At 37.8% G+C, this 12,965-nt stretch overlaps 1 protein-coding gene across 8 annotated transcripts in view; it reads left to right on the top strand.

The window, feature by feature from the left end:
* CACNA2D1 (calcium voltage-gated channel auxiliary subunit alpha2delta 1) overlaps positions 1-12,965 on the top strand; it is a 1,735,709-nt gene that overhangs the window by 971,634 nt on the left and 751,110 nt on the right. For all 8 annotated transcript variants that reach the window (XM_085652892.1, XM_085652894.1, XM_085652893.1 and 5 more), the window contains exon 6: positions 8,085-8,214. In XM_085652892.1, coding sequence (XP_085509018.1) covers positions 8,085-8,214 — 130 coding nt within the window. The remainder of the gene's footprint in view (positions 1-8,084; positions 8,215-12,965) is intronic.

Genomic DNA, 12,965 nt, shown 5'->3' with positions numbered 1-12,965 from the left:
GAATCCCTCAACTGGTATATTAGTTGACGATCAACAAGTTATTTCTGAGATATTGCTTTCACATTTTAACCAAATTTATGCAGAAACGCAGGGGGTAGACGTAGCAGATTTGGTGGACTATTTTGAATTTTTGGAGTTACCCCAGATACCCTCACAAGCTTCTGAGATATTGAATAGCGCAATTGGGACTACAGAAATCTTAGCAGTGTTAAAAAGTATGCCCAATGCTAAGGCGAGTGGTGTAGATGGAATTCCAGTGGAAGTTTTTAAGGCATTTCGTGAAGAAATTCTCCCTTTTCTGGGAAAATTGTTTAACCAGATAAAGGAGGGTTTGGATATCCTGAAAAGTTTTAAGGAATCGGTTTTAGTAATTTTTCTTAAAAAAGATAAAGATCCCTGTGATCCTAATTCCTACCGCCCAATTAGTCCATCAAATACGGATTATAAATTATTTATGAAGATCTGGGCAAAAAGAATAGTCCCATGTGTACAACGGGTGGTATATGAGGACCAAAATGGTTTTATCCCGGGGCGATTGATGGCAGTTAATAGATATTGCTTAGCACAAGCCATTGACTATTTTTCCACTAATAAGATGGATGCGGTGATCATGATGATGTATGCTGAAAAGGCCTTTGATCTAGTAGATTGGAGTGCTTTATTCTTTATTTTGGATACATTTGGGTTTCTGTCACATTTTTTATGAATGTTAAAAGAACTTTATAGTTGTGCGGAGGCCAAAGTTGTCGTAAATGGAGAAGAGGCTGGTAGGGTAAAAATTAAGCAAGGTACACGCCAAGGTTGTCCTCTATCCCCCCTTTTGTTTTCTTTATTTATTGAACCTTTAACTGTTAAGATACGGAAGAGTTTGATGATTTTGCCTCCGATTGACGGGATGGCAAAAGTCAAACTCTATGCAGATGATATTATTTTATATCTTAAAGCTGGGGATTCCAATGTGCAAAATGCACTAGATGAAATACAGAAATTTACGCAGGTGGGGGGTATAAAGTAAATAAAGCAAAAAACGAAATCCTTTTATTTAACTCCACTTCAGCGGAGATTCCTGCATCTATCACCATAAGACCACCACATCCAATTAGATATTTGGGGATATACGTTACACAGGATTTTAGTCAACTGTTCCCCTTGAACTATAACAGAATGCTCACAAAAGTGCAAAATGTATTGGATAAATGGACTCTGCTTAATCTATCACTAATAGGACGGATCTCGATGATTAAGATGTCAATACTCCCACTGTTTTTATTTCTTTTTAGCAATCTTCCTTTGAAAATTCTGAGCTCTTATTTTAAGGAATTAGTTCAAATATTTCGGAAATGTGTCTGGAATAACAAACATCCGGAGTGAAATTTGCCACACTACAATTGGATGTAGCTTCAGGCGGTTTCGCTTTACCACATTTTCCAACATATTACCAGGCATCATTAGTAAATTTGTTTGCACAATTGGGTGCGGAAAATTCAGTATTTGATCATTTTATCTTGGTGCAGATGCTGAAAGAGAGTGCAATAAGGCTCCCGAATTTCTTACGGCTGGCAAAATTGCCTAAAAGGACCAGATACAAAGTAATCTTAACATTAATAGAAAGAATGCAGCTTTTTTTAAAATTACAAGATATTCCAGTATTTCAAGCTTTTACTCCTATTGAGGACTGTGCAGTAGGTGGTCTTATATTATCTAGAGGCCTTTATCAACAGTGGCAAGAATTAGGCTTTAATCGGCTTGGAAATTTCTTTAATCATGAGACTTTAATAACTTGGGAAACAGTCCGATTACAAGCTATTTCTTTAACAACAGCCCTCTCTCTGAGCTTTTATCAGTTAATTAACTTTCTTAAAATCAATTATGTAACATTGAATAAGATGCCAGAGCAAATTGTCAGGCAAATGGCGAAAAAAATTGTTGGGGGTAGGAGGCTGGTACCAGCTATTGCATCAAAAGGCACATTCAGAAGAAATTCTGACAATAGAATTTCAAAAAATCTATTCAGAGACTGGTTGTACGTTTAATATATGGGAATGGCAACAACTTAATGAGTTAGCAAAAAAAGCAATCAGAGGGGCTAATTACAAGAGGATGATTTTTTTATCTAGATGGCTTGCCTACTATAGCTCCCTGAAATTGCATAAGATGTATCCCACAAACAAACCCAAACCATTGCTTTAGATGTAATATCCAGGAGGAGGGCGGATGGGTACATATTTTCTATGAATGCAATAAGCTACGACTTTTTTAGGATGAGGTTTTTGCTAAGATCTCCTCAACACTGTCTCTGAGAATTCAACAGTCGGTTATGCTGGTTTTATTTGGCACTTCAGGGGAGGTGAAAGGGTTAACTAAACATCAGTAGTATTTTATACTAATTGCCATAGCTGTCACAAGATCACTAGTCCTACAAAATTGAAAACAGATAAGAAATCCAGGATCGACCCCTGGCTTAATAAAATGAACAGAACTTTTAAGTTTGAGGAGGCCTATGCGAAACGGGTAGAAGCAACCAAAAGATTTAGAGCTATCTGGCAGGAGTACTCCGATCAGGCTGAGAGGGAAAGAGAAGGAGCATAAAAGGCAAGGTATTCCAGAGTCCCCAACCCTCCCATTTTGAAATAAGGCGGGATAGATTAGGTATATTAGCATTACGCTTGAGATAGTAGAGGAGTAAGGCAAATAAAATAGAGATTAAGTATCATGCACTTTATTTAAGAACTGCTGCTATTTGGCATTTTGCACTGTAAATAGCTTTTGCATGACATTTTTTTTAAGTGCTGCTGCTATTAGCACTATGCACTATAAATATTTTGATGCGTCTCTATTTATGAAATAAAAGAATTAAGATACTTCCTGACTTCTTTACTTAAGGCCTAAATAATAAGCACTTTATTTAAGAACTGCTGCTAATCATTCGAAGGTCTATATGATGTATATAAGGCTTTAATACTAGCTCAGTATGGTATTTTAATAACGAACTGCTGCTATTTGCATTATGCACTTTAAATAGCTCTTGTCTTTATCTAATTTAAGCATGGAATTCTAGTCTATATCTTTTAGGGTAGAAGTTAGGAGTGTTGCACTCTCAATATTCACTTTCTCTGTTTGTATTATCGTTATAATATAGTACTGATCGTGCCACTAATCAGATAAATATTATTACTGTTTATTATGTGTAAAGTCAGCCGTTCAAAATAAAAAACCAAAGAGTTACCCCAACGGAAAGAGCCCTCAATCAGGTAAGTGTTGCTTTATTCAAAAGAAGGCTGCAGCATAAGAGACCAAATGATCCATTGCAAGTCTTTTAGCCTGATGTGTTTCGTGATTTTGCACTTCCTCAGAGGCTTTTGGCCGGATATTGCAAGCCTTTCATGCCTCTACAAAAAGTACGATCTCCCGCCCCAGTGGGCATGGGCGCTTTCACAGCATTATGGGATCTGTAGTGACAGTTAGTATTGCTTCAGTGAGCTGGCACAAAATCCAGTTAATGTTCAAAATTCAACATCCACAGTGGGTTTGCTGGAATCAATGCACCTTATATATATATATATACATATATATATATATATATATATATATATGTATATATATATATTCACTGAAAAACCATAGGTTTCACACATGTTATAGTTAGCTGTACATTTTACTGATAAAAAACCAATGAAATTCCCCCGTTATAGTTACTGTAGGCAACTATAACTCACGCGACCGTAATCCTCTGCTGATGCTAATACTGTATTTAGACACTTATTTGCCCATGTCTTCTTCCATTAAATTTTAGCTATACATATATTACAAATATTTTTTTTTCATAAAGACACATATGTCATCAGCAGAGGATTACGGTCGCGTGAGTCATAGTTGCCTACAGTAACTATAACGGGGGAATTTCATTGGTTTTTTATCAGTAAAATGTACAGCTAACTATAACATGTGTGAAACCTATGGTTTTTTCAGTGAATTTGCAAGGTTTTTTAAATGCTAATTCCTAACTATAGCGCCCACTTTACGCAGTTAGTGCCATGCACGCACAGTGGTCACGCGGTGCGCTGCGCGCACCGTGTGCCCACATTATGCGGGATGGGCCATGTACGCACGATGCGCTTCGCGCACCGTGCGCACATGGGGGACATATTATGCGCATCGTTGTGAAATGTTTTGCTTATTATTTTCATTGGTTTGCTATGCCATGCACAAATGGTGCCCTTCGGGCACCATTTGCACATGGGGTGGGGATGGGGTGGATAATTTTTTTTTTTTAAGAACATTTTTACCGTACGCGTACGGTAAGCGTAATCGGCGATTTTTCGAAGAAAAAAAAACATTTTTTTTTTGCCCTTGGGGGGTGGTTTGGGGGCCCGTATATCACTGCTGGGTGATTATTATCTCAATATACTGCCCCTTTACACATTTTTGGGCTTCATTTATGCTGCCCCACTCAGAGTGCGAGAGAGAAAATGGCGGCCGCCGCTCCCTGGTTTCGGCCGATTCGAATGTTTACTAAGATCTAAGAGCCAATCAGAATCGCACTCGCGCACGTCACCGTACGCGTACGGTAAGCGCACCGTAAGCGCACCGTAAGCTGTCACAGATATATATATTGATTTAAAGGCTATTTTCTCAGAATCTCCTGAACAGATTTACACCAAACCTACAAAAGGCACTTCCTTGACCTGAGGACTACCTCTCTGCAAAATTTCAAGTAATTCTGTTCAGCCGTTCGGGCTGTAGCTGTGTCTAAAGGTCCTATGGAAAAATGCATGGGAAAAACGCGTTTTGGGACCCCCCTTTTATCTCAGCCCCCGCTTGACGAATCCCCCCGAGACTTTCAGGGTAGGAGCGGAGCGTAGCGCCCCACCTATTTTGAAAAATTCGCGAGGATTCGTCGACCGGCGTAAAAGTTATTCAAAATAGAATGTTGCGGATTTCCTATGGAAACGTGGTCCTAACTATAACTACCTACTGGCGACCGCCAGTAGGTAATATATATAGATAGATAGATAGATAGATAGATAGATAGATAGATAGATAGATAGATAGATAGATAGATAGATAGATAGATAGATAGGTAGATACATAGATAGATAGATATTACAGTTGCAGATTTAAAGGAGGAGGGTCATATCCAGAGTTGTAAGCTTCATTGTAAAACATCCTGGGGATTGGGCCCATATATACCCTCCTACCTGATAGATATCCATTGTAACCCGATGAGATATAGGGTCATTAATTTTGTCTTTTCTTTGTAGATAACAGTAGCAACCTCATCTATGGTTAATTGATATAAATATTCTGTTCCCAACACCTCAATATATAGCTGGAACTTGTGGTATAATTTGCTGGAGCGCCGATCCCTTTCATGTTAGCTACTCCCTCCTTGTCAAGGCACCTTCTGTCCTTACCATCGTTCCTCCTGTATACTGCTCAGAAATATCTCGAATACTCATTGTCTGGAACTCCAAATTCGAAATCTGCAGGAGGGTCTTCCAATTCCTAAAAAGTCTTTTCATAAATTCTCCTGGTTCCTTTCTCAGCAAGTGCTGCCCTCACGTTATCCAGACTGTGCTCTAAGGCTGCTTTGTTTTGAGTTAATTAGGCAAATATATACTTTACTAATCCTTTGAAGAGCTTTCTCTCCAGTAGATCTCAAATGTCATTGCCTTCAGTGGCGGCTGGCATGTAAGGAGGGTAGTGGGGTTGGGGGAACACAATAAAGTTATTAATACATTTTTAAAAATGCACTTACCTTTGATCCTGGTGCTGTGTCCTTCCTTCTCGGGTCCAGGAAGGCAGGCTCCAGTGTGGGACCAGGAAGCATGAAAGCAGCACCAGGATTGGAGGGCGCGACCTCTCTCGCCACTCCTGAGGGCACTGGAGCCCTATGCTGTCTTTAACTCAACTGAGTTAGAGAGGTTTAAATTGTGCATGTCTGGCTGCTTGGTCAAGAGACAGCCAGCCAAAAACACCTGCACAGTTTAAACTTAAGTGCCCTGGCTTTCACTGCTTTCTGCTGCTGCCTGAGTGGCAGCAGCAGAAACCAGAAAGCCCCGCCCCTCGTCCCAATGCTCGGCTCTGGATGGGATATGGAAAAAAAGGTAAAAAATGAAGTTTATTACCATTTCATTTTTCCATGTCAGGGGGAAATTTGGTTAGTGTGGCGACCCTCCTTCACCTTAACGGAGGAGGTGTCCCTGATTGCCTTAGCATTCTAGATCGGTCCATTGTTTTATCTGCACTCTTTATCAAACCACTAAATTATATTATGACATTATTATGTAATGCAAATTTTGTATGACTTGCGGGTTTCTTTGTTGTTATAAAGTATGTCTTCAATTTCATTTCAAGTCCTTCCACAGGCCTTCTCCCTTCTTGACTCAGCTGCTTGTGGCTCTTCTTAAACTAATGCTCTGTAGGCTTACTTATGTGTGACACTATGACTTCAAAATATCCAGGGCACCACCTTGCAGCCCTTTGAGTTGTTTCAGGATCCTTTTTTTTAGGCGCACTCAGTAATTGATGATAGAAGAGGTCTGATTTAGAGCATAACAAATTTGGTGGAGTACCAGTGGGTCTTGGTCGCTTTTTATCTTGATTCAAAAGTAATATTATTTTCTGAATGCCATGCTTCATTATTAATTAGGCAATGAGGCTATATCTGTTGCCTGAGGCGTACGAGTTTCTGACGGGAGAATCAGACCTGGTTCGCCTGTTGAATGAGCAGACAGTTCAGGTTGTTATCGAAGTGGTAAACTGTCCCCCTCGCCGTGAGCGTTTTTTTCCACTTTGTTTGCATGAGGCAATCTCCACATGCTGCTTTCTGCCTTGTGTACTCCTTTTTCTGCTATTCTTAGGCTGGATCTTGTATTTAAATAGCAACAGATGAGAATTACACACTTAGTGCAGGTCTTCTGACTTGCTCTATAGTTTGCTACTACTAGCTTCAGATTCGTCATTATGGGATATTTTTCTCTAGCACAGAACACAAGACAACGTGTTGTACCTTTCTGCTGAAGTCCCAGTTAGATGTAATGCGGATAGCCAAGAAAACTGAGATCACTAAGCCCCCCTAAGATCTCCATTTTTTTACTTGACATTACAAAAAATTTTATAAAGCTATTCATTAATGTATCGACATTGGTCCACATCTCCTGAAACAAGATATTTGTTTCATAATGAAAGCGATCCAATCATTGCACTTTAGTTTTTGCTTTAATCCTGATATGTTTCAGTTTAGAACAATACATGCCTTTTAGTTCTTGTCTATATTCACCAGTTTGCTTCCAAGATTGCCTCTAACTGGGTCTGGACTTTGCAATAAATCAGAGGAGGATTTGCTGGAGCTGTTGGCTAAGGTGGCAGCTACCTATGGCAATCCTTTGTGTTTGAGGAATTCAGTTGCTGTTGTTTTCTCTTGTGTTATTACCTCTTTCTTGCCACTTATTGTGTGGACTTTCACTCAGAGTTTTGCCAATTCTCAAATAAATATGGGTTGTGTGCTTGGGCCATAGTCACCTTTATTAGTGACTCTGCTTATATTAATATTTTGTTATTTCCTAGTTTCCAAAAAGTCATGTTTAGACTATTACACCAAAAACCTGAGTTCACCAATATATTAGACCTTAACTTATCCAAAGGTGCATGTCTTTTGAGAGAATGAAAACGGGCACTGATCGAATATTTCTTGAGTAAATGCAACACAAGTTTGTATTATGGGTTTGAATACATAAAACTATAGACAATCAAGTAAACTGCAAGGTTAAACATTCCGAGTTTCAAGGCAGTGACTTAAAATTATTTGAAGATGCATGCGTTAATAAATTATTTAATGTGTACTTATACCTCAAAAATACAATTCTCTAGATTCAACTGATAATTTCATTGCCCTTACAGTCATAAGTCATTCCCTATATTTTCAGGATGATTTTTCAGTGTTTGAGGCGATAACACACCTTGTTTTCCTGATTACCCAGTAGATTCAACATTGCATTTTACTGTGACTCGCTGCTCAATCTGCAAAATAAAATTTTGCTTATTCAATTACAATTGTCTCTCTTATTATTTTTAATGCCCAGCCTGAAAGGAATGAAAGTAACTCTGGGAGTCAACGGATTAAACCATTGTTGCAAGAAGACCCTGTTTTTCGAAGACAAACATCTTACCAACATGCGGCAGTGCATATTCCAACAGACATTTACGAAGGCTGTAAGTAACCATGTATGCTGCGTGCCAGCATTGGCACGTTACGCTTTGAGAAAAATGTCATTTATTTTCATAAGTAAATGTTATTTTCAACTTCGCTCTATGATCAATAATCTTTAGATCTGTAATAGGGCTATATCGTTTACTCAGGACTGCTTGCGCCAAGACACAGTTTGGTATTCGTGCACTTTAGAAATCACAATAACATAACAAATTGTATAGAATTGAAAAGTCATACTTGATTCTTATTGCTTTAAAATAAATATTCATTCACACTGTATATATTTTGTAGGATAAGACAACAATATATTTCTTGTCATGGTAGTTTGCAAAATTGGTCAGTCATTTAATATCTAAGGTGATGGTGTTGTAGCATAGGCGAACGGATACACATTTATTTAATCATTCAAACATAATATATGAGAAACTGTAATAGTAATAAGATACATAAAAATGGAAATAATTTTCATACTGCAGACTTATTGAGCCATCATTGTTTAGACGTAGTTTGAGTCCCACACTCACATTGGGTTGGAAAATATTATGGCAATCCGTTACATGATGTTGCAACCTTACAAAGACAATAATACAGCTTTGCACTTATACAACAAGAAAACTCTGCTTTGGCTTACAATATACACTTAATGTATAACTGGAAGAACTTTTCACACACAGATCAACACATATTACTTCAAAATTGATTTACTTAAAAATTGATAAAAAATAAAATGAGTCCTTAATAAGTGTCTATGTTTTGAATACTCCAGTTGCAATAAAGCATTGACAATTGGCATTACTTAGAGACTGTTATCCAACATCGGTAATAAGTACACATACATGTACATTAAAAAATATGAACAGATGCGGATTTCTTTACATTTTGTCTGGACGTTCAATTTAATGTTCCTTAGTTCTATGTTTTTACTACATTCTACTATGGCAAAGGTTTCCTCTTACAAATAAATATATTCACATACATTCTAAAAAATAATAATAAGACTAACTAGTGCAAGAAACTTAGGGGGTCATTCGGATGGCTAATGGACATTCGTCCCTCTACAATCCAATCATATTTGGGACCACCCACCTACAAGGTGGCGGTCCCACAGGGCATATTATGATGTCGCATTGCCCATGTTTTGTATTGCGGCAGTGCTGCACTCTGCAGCATCCACTGCAAGACAAAACAGACACTCCACACATATCCATTCACTACTAGCAGGCACCATGCAGTGCTTACCACACAATGTAGAGCTCCCAGTGCCTATGTCCATGGCCCATGGGGTTCGGGGGGCCTTATATGGGCCCCCAAATCCGTTTCCGCCTGCAGTTTTGCTGCGGTTTGACAGCCACAGAACAACCGGCTGGAAAAGATAATGTAATCCCTATAGTGGTGCCTGGCAGCCACTGGCGCCATTCTGGGACTAGAGGGAGGTCTGAAAGGCGGTCGGATAAAGACTGCATGTCGGGACTGTGGCAGTCGGTGTTTCCGACCGCCACCTGTCCAGAAACCATTGTAATATGGTGGACGGAGAACCCTGTTGCAATGGCCAAGGGACCGTCACTGACAACCTGTCGGTGGTGTTCCCTCAACCATCGTAATGAGGCCCTAAATTTCAAACTTAGATAGAGATGCATTCAAACTGTTTCCCAAATATAAAATCAGTACATAAGAATGTCTGAATTAACTGGTTGAACCCTTATGGAACTTATATTTCTAGTTCTACATATTTAATAACATCTGTCACATCCTAGGGAACGCCAAGACTTATAAAGCAAACACATGCACCAATTGGTCATGTGGCTCAATATTGGCAAGGCAGTTAGATTACACGATAATCAGACAATAAATGCTCCATTTCAAATGACAAAAAAAATCTGCAAAGCATCCCTATAATGCTTTACTTATACCAGACATAGGCATCAGCTACAGCACAAAGGGTGCTTCAACATATGACAAAATGAATCTGGAGCTAAGATTGTCAAATCTCCCAAAACAACCAATTTACAGTTTTAGATATATCAGAAACTATTCTCAAGTAAATCCAAATGTTTAAGTTTAATCTTACACTTTTGAGTAACTTTATTATGTTTGGCTATTCACAATTTCTGAGTTTAAAATTACTTAAAAGTATGGACTTATGTGTCTCAACTTCCTGAAAGAGGAAATGGAGACAGTAAAACATCATATACAACTGTAAAGTTGCTACCATTTGGGACTTTATGACCACATTTTATGCCCGGCACACTTGGTGGAGACCTCAACAATCAGGGCAAAGATCTCCCTATGGTGAAGTATAGGCAAACGTTTTGAAGTATATTAAAGATTAAAAAAATATTGAAAATATTTTTGTGACAATATTAATGAATTGCTTTTTTATTTTAAAAGCAGTACAATGCAATTAAAAAATGCAACATCACTATTCCTTTTGAATTAAATATTTTATTATTGTAAGTACATGGATTTGAATAATTGTTTTTAATCTATATTTTTAAAAATCCACCTGAGGTAAATGTTTTGTATTTTTTTATGTGTTGAAAGTTACTGCAAGTTATGTATAGAATTAATATTATTTAATTCAATGATTTATAAAACATAACTTTACATTTATTTTCAAGTTAAAAAAATAATTCAAATATTTAGAAACTGAAATAGTAATTATATATAATGTATATTTACTTATTAACATTAAAAATGTACATATATTTTTTTAAGTGTAAATCCATTAATTTATTTTAACAGAGTTCAATTTTAAATCCCTACCACTATTACATTCTTGTAGGACATTGCAGTACTAATGTTTGGCCATGAGTGCTGCTGGACTTACTCCATCTCTGAGATAGAGTGCATTTATGACTGTTCTGGGTCCTCTTGTTTGGCAATAGTAATTTTAGAATAGTTATAGTAATATTCTTTCTCTTTTGGTGAGTGGGTGCATCCCCTTCTCTAAACCCCTCCCTAGTACTCCCTTAATCCCTATTTACTCCTTCTAAAACCCCTCATTTCAGTTGTAAATATTCCCCATTTTCCAGCAGCTCTTCTGTCTCTCCCATATGCCATTAAAATGCATGAGTAGTACTACTGTACTACTGTTGTACTACTAAGCATACTACAAAATGTAGTTTATGAATAGGCCCTATTGTGTTAAATGGTGACATAACTACCATGAGCTTCCTCATGTCCTATTTACCACATTTTGATACAGTGGGATCTTTTAAGCTGAACAATTTGAACATCAGATTTCTCAGTTACTGATATTTTCCTAGAAAGGGAAGAGTACAATGCTTTCACATACAGTAATGGTATACTATTTGTGAAATCAGTGCAGAAAAGTGATAAATCAATCGATTATTCATAACATTTGGAAGAACAGATTTGACACCAAGTTCCAACAAATGATTTGTTGACCAACACCATTGCAAATTCTATGATAACATACCCTTAGTCAACAATGCACTACCTCCAATAAAAGATCATTAACAGGGCCCTCAAGAATACCACCACACCCAGGCAAAGTAATAGCTCTGAGAGGCACACCGTCTCTCACTGAGGTTGGCAATCGGTTTTTATTCCAGTTACCGAAGAGATACAGCTATTCATGCATCTTGGATTCATGGATGTCATTCAAGGGTGTCTAGGGGTCTCAGCTGTGACCCCTGGATAGCCCCTTGTGACCCTCTGTCATTGCTTCTGCAAACCCTAGTCTCAGAGGTGGCAACAGCATTGATAAGCACTTTAGGAAAACAGAGTTCTGATGAACACTGTTTACCTTCTGCAGATTCCACTGGGAGAATACACATTAAGGTACAAATAATAAATTCAAAAGTTGAATGTGCACTCTTTATAACACAAACAAAATTCAACCATCACTTCTGTAGTCCACAGGTATGATAGTTTCTGATAAGCAATAGTAAGTCAAAACATATCAACAATGAAAAAGAGTAAATCAAGCCAACAACATAGTCCACATGCAATTTCTATTCCCTACAAGTTAGCACTAGTGGGCCTGACTGCAATTGGTTTTTAAAATCTTTTTGTGTGCATCTCCTTGTGATTTAACAATACCTATTCTCTTTGAAGTATATATTAGGTGTCAGTGACCAATTATTATGATATAAATAGGATCACGGTCTTGTGGTGCCGTTCATGGTCAAAGTTCATATGATATCACGTATTGTGATGCCACTGAAGTTAAAAAGGTTGTCTGTGGTCACTTCCACTACACCATGCATTTTGATGATTTGATGTTTGCCACACAAGCATGCAAATAAAGGAGCTCACAAAGCTAAGAGTAAAGACAGTATGCCAGGTAGTTTGAAAGAAATCAGATAATATGTTGAAACAGCAGCATACTAGATAACTGTAGATGCTGCCCAGCATACCTATGCACAATCCTTTCAACCCACTCAAGGAATTTAGTGTTCAAGTCCTACATTATTGTGGGCTTTTCAATACTATCAGTGTTGTATGTGTTGTAACCTTTAATATCAAAGCACATCAATCATTGCTCACCATAAACCGACATCAAAGGGCCAAGATACCAGTACACAAATAATAATGAAAAGTATAACTATAGAAATATGATTTCAAAATTATGTGCAAACTGGGAGAAGAATATGAACATGCTGACCATATATGTTAAGGCACCATTTTCCAAAACCGATACCTAGAAATCATCCATATTCCAGAAGAAACAACATCAACTACCTTCAAGTCTTGCACAGAACATACTATAACAAATGGCAAAAGCCAC

The sequence above is a fragment of the Triturus cristatus genome, chromosome 4_1, assembly GCF_964204655.1.
Source record: "Triturus cristatus chromosome 4_1, aTriCri1.1, whole genome shotgun sequence".
NCBI lineage: Eukaryota > Metazoa > Chordata > Amphibia > Caudata > Salamandridae > Triturus > Triturus cristatus.
Note: the sequence above shows the minus strand (reverse complement) of the source record. Positions and strands in the feature narration are given on the sequence as shown.